The 12,912-nt window shown below is 41.4% G+C and overlaps 1 protein-coding gene across 1 annotated transcript in view; it reads left to right on the top strand.

The window, feature by feature from the left end:
• The window catches only part of LOC140316913 (dolichyl-diphosphooligosaccharide--protein glycosyltransferase subunit STT3B-like), a 49,872-nt gene that overhangs the window by 14,546 nt on the left and 22,414 nt on the right, over positions 1-12,912 (top strand). The window contains exons 2-3 of the mRNA XM_072394987.1: positions 11,438-11,546; positions 12,379-12,666. Of these exons, the coding sequence (XP_072251088.1) occupies positions 11,438-11,546; positions 12,379-12,666 (397 nt within the window). The remainder of the gene's footprint in view (positions 1-11,437; positions 11,547-12,378; positions 12,667-12,912) is intronic.

The raw sequence follows: 12,912 nt of genomic DNA, 5'->3' as shown, positions 1-12,912 counted from the left end.
GTCCCCTGTTATGGTTAAACAGTCAAAAGCAGTGCACACAATTGAAAGTAATTCAGTACAATCATCAATAAAACAATTCTGTGGTGGTTTGTAAATGGTAATATAAAGTATGGAAGATTGTTTTATCTCAATTTTGAATGACATATATACAGATGATGAAAAAAACCCAAATGACAATTTGTGGGTGGGTATTGTTCCTGAATATGGCACAAATATCCCACCCCTCCGGTTTTGTCGTGTTTCAGACACAAAATTGAAGTGAGATGGACGAGACTTAATCAGGACTGCATTACCTGGATCTCAGTGCTGCATTTGACACAGTCGATCACAGTATTTTATTACAGAGACAAATTATTGGGATTAGCGGAATTGCACTAGGCTGGTTTAAGTCATATTTATCTGAAAGATTTCAGTTGGTTCTTGTAAATGAAGAATCTTCCTCATACACCAGAATAAGTCATGGAGTTCCTCAGGGTGCTGTGCTTGGACCTAGGGGTGGGCGATATGGCGAAAATATCATACCACGATTTTTAAAAATTAAAATCATGATTTCGATTTAATCCCAATCTTAAAATGAAAAACAGACTGTGTTGCAGAGGTATTTTCGGCTTGGCAGCTCGTACTGCGGGTCAACTACTTTAAGCCGGCGTTCAAACCCCTCCCTTTCTACCGTCTTGAACAGTACCATATATTTTGCAAGATAAAAGGTAACTGCTTCTGTTACCTCTTTCCATCGCTTGCTTGACTTGTCATAGGAGTGCCTGTGTTAACGTTGTCTGTTTTGGTCTTAGCTAGCTGCTGCCTCCCCTGCGGTGCCGGTGCCGCTGGGCCCCTCGCTGTTTGGCTCTCAGCATACTGTTTGGGATGCTTCTTCTTCAAGTGATTGAACAGGTTCGTCCTGTTCCCACCCGATGTGCGAACTGTTTCTGTGCAAACTTTGCAAATGACATTTGCTTGCGCTTGATCAGTTGCGGAAAATCCAAACAAATTCCATATAATGGAGGTGGAATTTTTTTTTAGCGACCAACTCTTCTGTTTGGCTTTCAGCCACGGCTCTCCATGCGGCTACTGCTACACACACAAACAAGGAGGCGGGTAAGAACGTGCGTCACTGCCCGTAATTCGCTGTGATTGGTCGGTCAGGTTGACGATCCCACGATCTCTGCAGTTTGACAGATCATCTTCACGTTGTAATCCTTCACGATCTAATATCACCCACCCCTATTTGGACCGATTCTTTTCCCTTGTATGCTTCCATTAGGTAACCTTAATGGACAACATGTCATACATTTCTGTTGCTATGCTGATGATACTCAGCTGTACTTATCTATGAAACCAGATGAAACCAATAGGTTGGTCAGACTACAAGCCTGTCTTAAAGACATAAAGACCTGGATGACTCAGAACTGTCTGCTTCTTAATTCAGACAAAACTGAAGTCGTTATCTTTGGGCCTGAGCGCTTCAGGGAGAAATTGTCTAGTTATATAGTTCCTTGGCTTCTAGTACTACTACTACTTCTAGTACTTGGAGTTATTTTTGACCAGAATTTATCTTTTGACACGCATATAAACCAGTTTTCCAAGACTGCCTTCTTTCACCTTCGTAAAATTGCCAAAATTAAGAACATCCTGTCTCAGAGTGATGCAGAAAAACCATCCATCCATTTTCTATACGCGCTTAATCCCTCGGTTGGGTCACGGGGGGACTGGAGTCTATCCCAGCGGTCATCGGGCGAGAGGCGGATACATCCTGGACAGGTCGCCAGTACATCACAGGGCCACACAGAAACAAACAACGACACACTCACACTCACTTCTAAGGACAATTTTAAAGAGACACCAATTAACTTAACATGCATGTTTTTTTTTGGGATGGTGGGAGGAAGCTGGAGGACCCATAGAGAACCCACGCATACACAGGGAGAACATCCAAACTCCACACAGAAAATCCCCAGCCGGGAGTTGAACCTTGAACCCTATCACTGTTCTGAGGTGACGGTGCTAACCACCACACCACCGTGCAGGCAGGAAAACTAGTCCATGCATTTTATTATTTGGCTGTCCCACATTTTCTCTGAAAAGCCTCCAGCTGATCCAAAATGCTGCAGCCAGATGATATTATGTGCAGGTGACACTATTGTGGTCATTAACTCGTGTTTCCCTGTTCCAACAGTTATCCTTTGAATGGTGTTTGGTTTTTCCCCCCTCTTTTCTGTCTTCTCAAACCCCAGCTGGTCGAGGTGGATGGCCACCCTTCTTGAGTCTGGTTCTGCCAGAGGTTTCTTCCTGTTAAAAGGGAGTCGTTTCTTTCCACAGTCGCCTCAGGCTCAGGACGGGAAATTGGATTTAAGACAAGTTTCGGTGCAATCTGTTGGTTTCCTTAGCTAGGATATTGTATTTGAATTGGCTCTATATGAATTAATTGGATTATTTTGAAATTAATTCATAGGATTTCATTGGATTATGATCAAAATTAATTGAACTCCAATTGGCTTGAATTGGACTGTATTATTTAAGTGCCTTGAGATGACATTTGTTGTAATTTGGTGCTATATAAATAAACTGAATTGAATTGAATTAGCTGTTTTTTTTTGTTTGTTTTTTGTTGATGGATTAAGGGGGTATAGAAAATGAATGGATGAATTGAATTAGCTGTTATTGTCGAGCCATATTGCAGTTAAAACCATAAAATCAAGATTGTGAGAGGAAATAAAACTTTTAATTAAGAATGATTTGTTACTTTAAGATCTGACATTGAGCATTGAGTGTTTGAGATAGGGATGTCACGAGAGCCGATACTTCGGTATCAAGTAGGCCTAGATGCCACAATTCTAAAAATGTGACAGTTCTTTTATTTCTACAGTACAGTTGGTACCGGGGATGAAATTCCTTCAGACGTAACGTGGGCACCATCTGCACCTACAAGTATTCTAATGTGCTGTTAAATGCCGAAGGAACACAGAAGATGGCAATTGCAGCGACCACTCCGCATCGACTCATCGAAAAAAAAGAAGTCGTGTCTGGAAGAACTTTGCATTTTAGGCAGATGATCAGGGATTAGTAATGGATTCACAAAAACTTATATGCAAACGGTGCCAAAGAGTTTTTCAGACGAAAGGAGGGAACACTTCCAATTTAGCGAAGCACCTCAAAGACAGGCATCCATATTTATTCTCAGAATTCAAGGTGAGTGAGTTCCAAGTCATGTTAACATTCACTTTGCAGGCAAATTCCCACCCATTGTTCTCCGTTGAATCACTTGCGAAGTCCCAGTCACTTCACAATGCACTGTATATCAAAATAAACAGCAGAAATACTAAAGTTGTGTTCAAAAGACATGCACAGATCACCTGTGCCCCGGTAAGCTAACGCTATAGTGCACATGCACAATAGGCACTAAGCATATTTTTTTCAAATTACTAAGTCATAGAATATCCCACTATCATGGTTCTGATATTGCCTGATCCCAATTAATCAAATGTCAATAGTGGTTTATTTTTATTTATTACTTGAATGCTACATGCCACTGTTGTTTTTTGTAATGTTAATAGTGTATTCTTTTTATTCATTACTTGGAGGCTACATGCCAGTTCCACTGTTGTTTTTTGTAATGTTCAAATGTTTTTTAATAAATGAGTATGTTGAAGTACATGGAACTGATTGTTTTGTTTTAGTTTTTTTTACCGTGGTATCGAATTGATTATAGAGAATTGTGGAATTTCACTGGTATTGGTATTGACTACTAAATGTCTGGTATCGTGACATCCCTAGTTTGAGATCAGCTCGAGTTGAACTGGACGCTGTGTTCTTTCAAGGGCTATGGATAAGATTTCTCTGACTGGACAGTCTGTCTGTCCCTCTCTTCACTCCATCCCTGGATCTCTGGTTGAGATGGTGCTTACCAACACAGAGGCCCTCAGCGTCTTAGACAACAGCATTAATGCTGTTGGGAATAACAACGAAGCTTTGGTCGGTGGAGTAGGTTGAGGAGGGAGAGGGGCTCAAGGCTTCTTTGAGGATAGAATTCTTGATCTTGCCATGTTTGGCGTGAGAGGAACCATTTTAATCCCTGATTTCACCAAGCTTTCAAGATGATCAGGAAGGCTCATGGGTGACGCTGGAGAAGAGAACGATGTAGCAGATGGGTCCCAGGCCAGTGGTGAGGGCCGTGGTGATGGAGGAGCTACTGTCTATCTTATTGATCTAAAAAAAAAAATGGAAGAGATGTGGGCAGGTAACTAGAATTTCCGACACATTTCCCAGCGTTTTCCAGCAAAAGAATCAACAGGAAAAAGGAATGTATGCCTCTGGTGGCTTGTTGTTAGAAAATTGATACAGATGGAAGCATTTTCTGAATCACTCCGAATATTTCTAACCAGTATCTGTTAGGAGAAATGTAACCACTCATTTACTGCTCTTGTTTGGAGCACATGAAAACCCTTATGACAATGTGGCAGGCATTACATGTTAGAGCCCCTCCAGATGCATTTTTGAGATATTCCATGTCTTGGTCTTATTGTAAAGTCTAGGGGATGCTGTATCAGTACAATATCTTTAAGATGGGACATTGTATCTGGGCTCCAAAGTGCCTTCCATAGGACAAAATGCTCTGATTCTTAGACTGAATATGAACTCCTCAAGTCCTTGGCATTAAATGTTGCAAAAGAGTTTGTAAAGACTTTGGATGAAGCTTTGACCACATCTCGATGCATCTAGGATTTGATTATTCCCCCTCAGACCTGTTTGAGCAGGGTGTGATCAGAAGTCGATCAAATTGTTTTTCACTCATTTTAAGTGAAAAACAATTTGAAATTACAGGGAAATTATTCAAGTTTTGTTTTTTTTAAAGCTTTCAACATTTTTTGAAAGGCTGTCAATCCAGCACAGAACACAAGAGACCGACAGCCATTTACACTCATTAGTGGGAGATTGGGACCTCACTAGAATGAATAACTTTAGTGTGGACCTCCGCCTCCCCTTTGCCTTAAAGCGCCTTCTTATCTCCTCACTGCCGCTACCCCTTTTCACACAGTGGTTGCACCTTATAAACACGTCCTTTTAAGCCTCTGCTACTCAAACCAAACAGCGGTTCTTCCATCAGGGTGTGCTTACACAGAGTCAGCTGAGTGACAATAGCATCATCTGTAATAGGTGAGTTTTCTGCTGTGTCGGCTTGTCTTTAAACATTTAGCAAAATTTTGCTCATAAATACAAACTTTGCACAAACTGTTCTCTTTGTCATTTGATCTCACACACAGTTGTTTCAGGTTGCCATGTTTTTTGTTTGTTTTTTGACAGGTCATTGCACCTCATGGTTACACAATAGAAATATTTTCTCCCAATTACACCAGAAATAATTGAGTTATGACTTTGTAATAAGTTTGATTTGGTCCAGTGATGTTGCTGTTATAAAACCGAGTTCGTATTCGAGCAGAACGGCAGTCTGGAAATGCATTGATGTGAAAATGACTGCGAGTTGACATGATGAGCTGGTTTTCTTTTAAATAATTTTTTCGGCACGAGTAGCATTTATTTGAAAGTGGCTTCACAGGAAAGGCGGCAGAGAGAGGCAGACGACATGCAGCTTTAGCCTCTGGGCCAACCGGTTCAGCCACCCATTTGACAAAAGCAACAGAAAAATGTAATCGAGATCAGCTATATTGAGTAATTGTCTGTTTTACAAAAAGATGGAAATATTGATGTGGAGTACCTAGGACAGTTTTTCTTTAGTTAAGGATTTACATGCTGGAGTGATTTGACCCCTAATGATTTACCTGGTAATCTGGGTTTGAGAAGCTTGATTTACTTATTTATTTTTATTTTTTTTGTGACTTTGGTCAAACTATTACAGTAATTGGATGTTTTTTCTAGTGTCATGTGAATGTGCACACTAATGAGCCAAAACATTCTGACAACTCCTGCCTTTAGGTTCGGCTTTGGTTTAGCTGGTTTCCAAAGCGATTGCTCACCATTTAGGTGACTGTCAATAGAACTTAGAAAGTAACTAGGACCAAACGAGATCACACATATTTAGTGCATTTTATTAACCAGTTTACCATTTATCTAATTTACTCTGGTCTTTTGCTCCGGAAGCAGCTCAGACTTGGTGATGAATGAGCTGCTGTAGTATCTGGCACCAAGATGTTAGCAGCAGATCTAAGATCTAAGGCCAGTGCCCATCAAGTCAGAGCCACCACAGGTCAGGTGTGCTCCACCCTGCCATCCCTGTCTTCCTGTCATCATCAGTCAGTGGGGTTACATGAGTGCCATCGAAATGGATTAATGGCTAAATTACAATAAGACTGAGTTATTCAGTTCACGTAGACACCTTAATCTGACAAAAAAACGGATCGGATCAGGTTACTTGCGATCGGATTAAGACCCTGAGATAACTCGATCCAATGTGCCTGACAGTGGATCGGATTAAACGTTCTGCGTATGCTTGAGATTTTTTCCCGGGATCGTCACCCGAAAGTTGAAGGAGACGATATTACTGTTGTCGCTGCCGTCGGAAAGAAATACACAACGCGATGGAGAATGCATCGCGTCTGTGCCATAACCAGCTCCTCACGAACTAAATGTAGAGGGACGCAGCTTCATCTCGCTCTGCGTTCGCCATCTTTCTGAATGCCTGAGTTTTGTTGTTGTTGGCGGTGAAGACGTCAACAGGAAGTGGCTCTATTAGCGATAGCTGAAATGGGGACAGCGCCACCTATGGTACCGGGGTATGACATGCTTTGTGCCAGTGATTCCATTCATTCACCGCCATATATCCAAGGATAATTACCCTCAGATAAGGAGCAGAACCCAACTGTAGCTGTAATCCAGTTAATCTCACCATGTGGACCCTCTGAGTGTTATTCAGTTCATCCATAGGTGAAATCTTTTGGCTCACATGTGAATGAAGTGTAGGTGTTGCTTAGAAATGCATATTTAGCTGCTCTGAGTTTGGGCCTTAGTCAGATGTTAAATTCCACAATTTGTGCAACTGTATACGATGGGCACGGTAAAGGTATTGCAGGTGAGTGGCATATAACAGGCCATTGACTTACATCAGAAGTGGCAAACTGCTTTGGAGTGGGGCTTAAAGTTGATACTGTACATAATTCGGTTATGAAATGGTGTGGCTTCTGCACCCGAGTTATGCACTCCTTTCAGGTATGTGCTTAGCTTACGTAGAGACTGCCCTTCAGTGGGTTTAAATGCCTCTAACTAGGTCAGTTACTACCAGTTCTCAGCAGTAAATTTGTTTCTCTAACTATGCTGCTGCAGGAGAAGGCACATTTCTTAAGGAATCTTTGATTTGGGTGTGGCTGTTTATGAAGAAACTTAAAATATTGTGTACATTGTGTTGTTATTTACTTAATCAGTGACACAATGTGTGCAAATCTTCTGAAAAGCAGATCATACCCCTCCCTGCAAATCAATACGTTACTTATTCACCCCTCTCTCTGTCTCTAAAGAAGGAAGCAATTACTTCGATACCGGGATAGCAGTTGGTGTTGGAGTGTGTGTAACTGTAGCTTTGTTTGTTCATAGCACAACAGTCATTCTCTGGCCATTATTTTCAAGAGTAAAATTAAGCAGCTTCAACTGCTTCAGGAAATGATGCATCCCTGTTACTCTCACTATACTGTGTGCAATAGTTTGTCAGAATATGTGCATATCAATGAGCAGGAAACACTTTGTGATCCAGACAAATGAACAAAGTTTGGGTTTTCTTTGTAGGAGGCTGTGGGGTTAGTGTGCAGCATTGTGCCTTCGCTGACTTTGTGCTTTCTGTACGTGTCTCAATCATATCTTCACCTCTCACTGCTTCATTTCTTTTGGGACATCATTATAGAAATAGTTTTGCCAGCAAGGTTTTTGTGTGCATATCAACTTTTGTTTAATACTTTTCAGGTGTGTGTGATAGAAGTGTACAAATGTGTGTTCTTCACTTTAAAACCATCTCCTCGGAGCCGTGTTTTTTTTTGGTCTCCCTGTGCCGGGAGTCCCACCGACTGAGAACAGCAGGGAGCAGCAGCACCCCACAGATTCTGCTGCTGCCCTGCCTGTCCTTGGAAAGTGTAGTGGCCCGGATCATTAAAAGGGGACACTTGCTTGCTTCAGCTGATCTTTGGCTGCCTGCCATGTTTAAAGATGCTGCAATGCAATTGTCAGTGTGCACAAAGTGAAGAGAGGTTTGGCAAAGTACTCATTATCACAGAGTAACCCTAACTCCTTATTTGACACAATTCTAATGAACAAAGACAGATAATACCTAAAAGGAGGTTGTTTTGCAGACTGGACCAACATATCTGTTTTGACGAATGAATGAAAAAAGGTATGTTTTTATATTGCTATGCTTCAGGCATCGCACATCTGACTGTAACCTGGTTTAACCTCCATCCATACCTCTGCACTGCAGTATGTCATAATCGCTGCAGTTTCTCTCAAAAATACCTGTTGGTTCAGAGAAATTTCTACTTATACTCTACAGGGAACTGAGTTAGTTTACCGTACTTGTATGAGTGTATTTATTGACGTGGAGGGCAGATATTACCATGACACGATAAATGATTTTCCATAGTCAGTAGCAGGCTGCGGCATGCATTGCCATGGTGGTCCAGCTGAATGATTGCTCTTTTATTTTATCGTCAGTGTTCACACTCTGGCGGCCAGGAAAGGCATTGCTGCCCGCGCACACTGAGCCTGTGATCAAATGAAGCTTAGGCCTGGATCTGAGGCTGCATTTGCCTTGTCAGCAATAAATTGCAGTTAAAAAAAGTGAGAGGAAAACGGCACATTTTTCACAGTGGATCTGAAGAAATGGCCATCTGAACATATTGGGTCTCTTGGTTATTATAAGAGAAAAATAGTTTGAGTTCATCCAGCCAGTAGATGTGTCATCTTGTATGAGTGTATTTAGTTTTTTAGTACTTTAAGTACCAGGCGCCTGACATAAGTAGTTCTAAGTAGTTTCTCTGGTTCCTGGTCCTGTTTTTATCACAACAAACCTTTCTAAGCATTTATCCAACTTATGTTAAAGTTTTTCAGTATTTTGTAGCGTAAAAAATGTCATCAGCTCTTTTCCTTTTACAGTTGACTTTCTTTTTGAGTCCCAGAATCTTTTGGTTTGAAGTTACAAGGCATGATTTGGAGCCAACCCACATACTAATTTGTTTGATTATTATTATTATTATAAGCTAAAGAACAATGATAGCTTGCATGATAAGCTGCCCCACCTGCTCTTTTGGTCCTGTGCAGGAGTATTAAATGCCTCAGATGTCTGTGTGAGCAGGCCGTAGAAACTGTTATATTCCATTGAATTTAGGAGTGATGAAGGACAGAGCCCTTTTTGTTAGTTTTTTGTTATTAGTTTACTTGTAGTGTAGCCTGTAACACTGTAGACATAACAAGTGCTGTACGTGTGTGAATGAGAGTGCTTTGAGTGGCCAACGAGGCTAGAAAAGTGCTACGTAAGTAAATGCAGGCTATTCACATTTAGTGGTTTGACTTCATGTTGGTGTCTGACTCGATGTTTGAATGAGTCTGTATTCCATGGGTGAGGCAGGATTTTACTTCATCCAGGCTGAAAGACATTTTAAAAAGCCCACCCAGAGAGTGGAGTGTGGGTGTTGATTTGTTTGTCCGTACTGTGGCTGGCTGAAAGCTTTTGGGCGCCGCTGGTTCTGTCAGACTAAGAAGTCCTGTGCCAAACTACCCAATGGCTTGTTTCTATTTTGTGTGTTGGCAGCTTTTCTTGCCCTATACTTTTTAATCAGTTTAGTGAGCCTCCAGAGTGAGCATGAAACCCTGCAAGCCATATGTTGCAACCCCCCCATCACATTCCATTTTCTTGTTGAAGGGCCTGTTTTGTATTATTGAGCACTTCGGTGCTTGTTAAAAGGACAAGCAGAAAAGTTTTTTTTGTACCACCAGAGTCTTAAGTTTGAAAGCTGCAGGCCTGGTGCTGGATTTCTATAGTAGCAGCACTGTCCATCGGGCCTGTCTAGTTTCAGACAAGGCTGTACTTGGATTGTCCCAATAAAGCAGCTATAAAGAACTAAGTTTGAAAACGAGGGTGGACATAGAGAGAAAAGTTTCATGAAACTTTTGGGTGTAAGCTGGGACCACAGTGGTCTGTGTTTGTAGAGAAGAGAGAACAAGTTGTCAGAGTAGCTTTCAATAAGCAGTAATTGGTTTTCTCTCAGACTGCTGATTCCATGCAGACCTCTCCATGATGACATCTTAAAAATCAAACCGTCTACGGCTTAAATACTGACTTATGGCAAGTAGCAGAAGCTGAAAATGAATCTTCTCCTAATTGCCTGAATTGCCTTGTCTTGCTATCAATCCAAAAATGGTTGAATAATTCCGTGTTTTGAATAGTATTTTCACTTGAAATGTACGACCCCATCATGATTTTACCTAGAATTAAACGACTTCTGAACAAAATAAGTATTTGTTCACTTTTTAACGCTTTCTCAGCAGGAAACAACAGGTCCCTGTTTTTTGAATGGATAAAACAGCTCTGTTCCATGTACAGAAAGGTGCCACATACTATTTCTTTTATTGTCAGCAAAATATCAGCACACCGATGTTTACAATCTAGTCAGAACACATAACACATGCAGTTGAATTAATTTGTCTTGACTTAGGAAAAAAATGTGTACTTTGTTGCCTTTTACTTCTGGGTCATTTCCTGTACTTAATTATTACATGCAAACCGTTGAAAGACATTTAGATTGAAGATGGAGAGCAGTTTGAGTAACTTGTCAGTCATTTGTGCAGCATTGACCTGTGAGAAAGTAACAGGAGCCCAGTCAGCACTTATCCTCTCATAGTTATTACATATATCTCACAAAGTAGGAATGATTATACGCATAGTTAGTGGAGACTGGAACATATCTCCTACATAATTAGGGACAGTTAGAGCCTGGAAGTACAGAGAGGTTTTTAGGTCTTTAGTCATGTTGATCACATGATTTCCTGTGATTAATGACGATTAATCGCATTGCTATACGCAAAATCCAATAATGTATTCAAAAGTAGCATATAACGCACTTTTATTGGAAGTGTACAGTCATATGACCGAAGTACTCCGGTAATAAAACAATTGAACGTTGCAGTGCTTACAAATAACCTCTGTCTGGAAGAAGTTTGAAATGAAAATGGCCGTGTAAAAGTTCCATAACCTTCTTCATGTTTGTTTAGCCCGCTTCGTCCGCCATTCTTTTCTTTTCTGGCGGTTTCCTGTGAGCGCCGCTGCAGTAAGCAACACACTAGGCTCACTCACGGTGGACCTTTTCAAAATAAAAGCCGGTGAGCAACAGACGTTTACAATAGAAATAAATAACAAAACCTGTGTTAATGGGAGACAAATAATTGTCGGCGATAATGACTCATTAGCACCTCATTGGCACCTCTAACAGCCCCCTTCTGTATGTTGCAGGTTCAACTACAGGTCGACTCACCATCTCACCACAAATGGCTTCTTTGAGTTCCTCAACTGGTTTGATGAAAGAGCCTGGTACCCGCTGGGGAGGATAGTTGGGGGAACAGTAAGTATTTCTTACTCTGGGGGTTGAATTTCTGGTGATTGACTCAGCAACTTGGAGAGGCTTTGTGTGCTCTCTCTACCCTATCCACAACATTTTGTCCTCATTCCCCATGAGTTGCATTATTATTTAATGTGTTCATCATCATCATCATCATCTCACTTTCAACTGCACCACCTTAAGTTCTGAAACCGGTCAAAGCCCACCTACACCTGCTTGCATCCAGCTATTGAATGCAGTGGAGCAGTGTTTAATAAGCTAATTACTCTACTGAATCCGTGCAACACCTGGGTGTACACACTCATTTTAACTGAGGATGCTTCAGTCAGGACGACAAAAGCTGACCGCAGCTCACACATTCTTTACCGAATCCCACGTTTACCAACAGCAACATCTTACATCCAGACCAGATGAAGAGACTTTTGAACCTTGGTCAGATGTGCTGATAGTCCCTCTCTGTCCCGCTGTGTGGGGCTCACATCTGCTGTCCAGCACATCCTGCAGGATGCAATGAAATGGCATTTCTACATCTTGTAGTAGTGACACACTTGAGCTTCACTAGACTTTAATGTGATAACCTTCAGATACAAACACACAACTAGATTCTCTTCTCTGTAAATCTTTCAGAATGGGTTGTGGCTAATTTCATCCCCAGAGCAAAAAGATACATGAATCATTTTCAGATGCTCAGTTTTTGGTGGCTTTCTTAATACTGTTGCTTTTCTATTGAGTCACAATTATTACTTTTTCCTTTAAACAAAGAAAATGTAATGCTTAAGTGAATGAAACAAACAAGTCTCTGAATGTTCTTGTCTTATTTCTCCCTCTCTAACAGGTGTACCCGGGCCTCATGGTGACGGCGGGCCTCATCCACTATGTGCTGAACCTGCTGCATGTTACCGTCCACATCCGGGACGTGTGTGTGTTTCTGGCCCCAGTGTTCAGTGGCCTGACCTCTATCTCCACCTTTCTGCTGACGAGGGAGCTGTGGAACCAGGGGGCAGGGCTGCTGGCAGCCTGCTTCATTGCCATTGTCCCGGGCTACATTTCCCGCTCTGTGGCTGGCTCTTTTGACAATGAAGGCATTGCTATCTTTGCCCTGCAGTTCACCTACTACCTCTGGGTATACACATACACACTTTTGACAGTCTTCCTGAAGTCCTATTCCTCTGTTATCTATTAATGATTCTCAGTTCTGTGTCAGCCAGCTTTTCTCTGTCAGGAACATGAAGTTCCAGTAATGATTACATGTATGTTGACATTTATTTGATCTGAGCTTGATGTAGCCTGGGTTTGCTGCGGTCAGTGGCTTTCTTTTGGTTCATCTACAAAGCTGTGATTGACACCGAATCATGATGTAAATGAAAAG

Source organism: Leuresthes tenuis, unplaced genomic scaffold (assembly GCF_036924035.1).
Source record: "Leuresthes tenuis unplaced genomic scaffold, fLeuTen1.0.hap1 SCAF_10, whole genome shotgun sequence".
Classification (NCBI taxonomy): Eukaryota; Metazoa; Chordata; class Actinopteri; order Atheriniformes; family Atherinopsidae; genus Leuresthes; species Leuresthes tenuis.
Note: the sequence above shows the minus strand (reverse complement) of the source record. Positions and strands in the feature narration are given on the sequence as shown.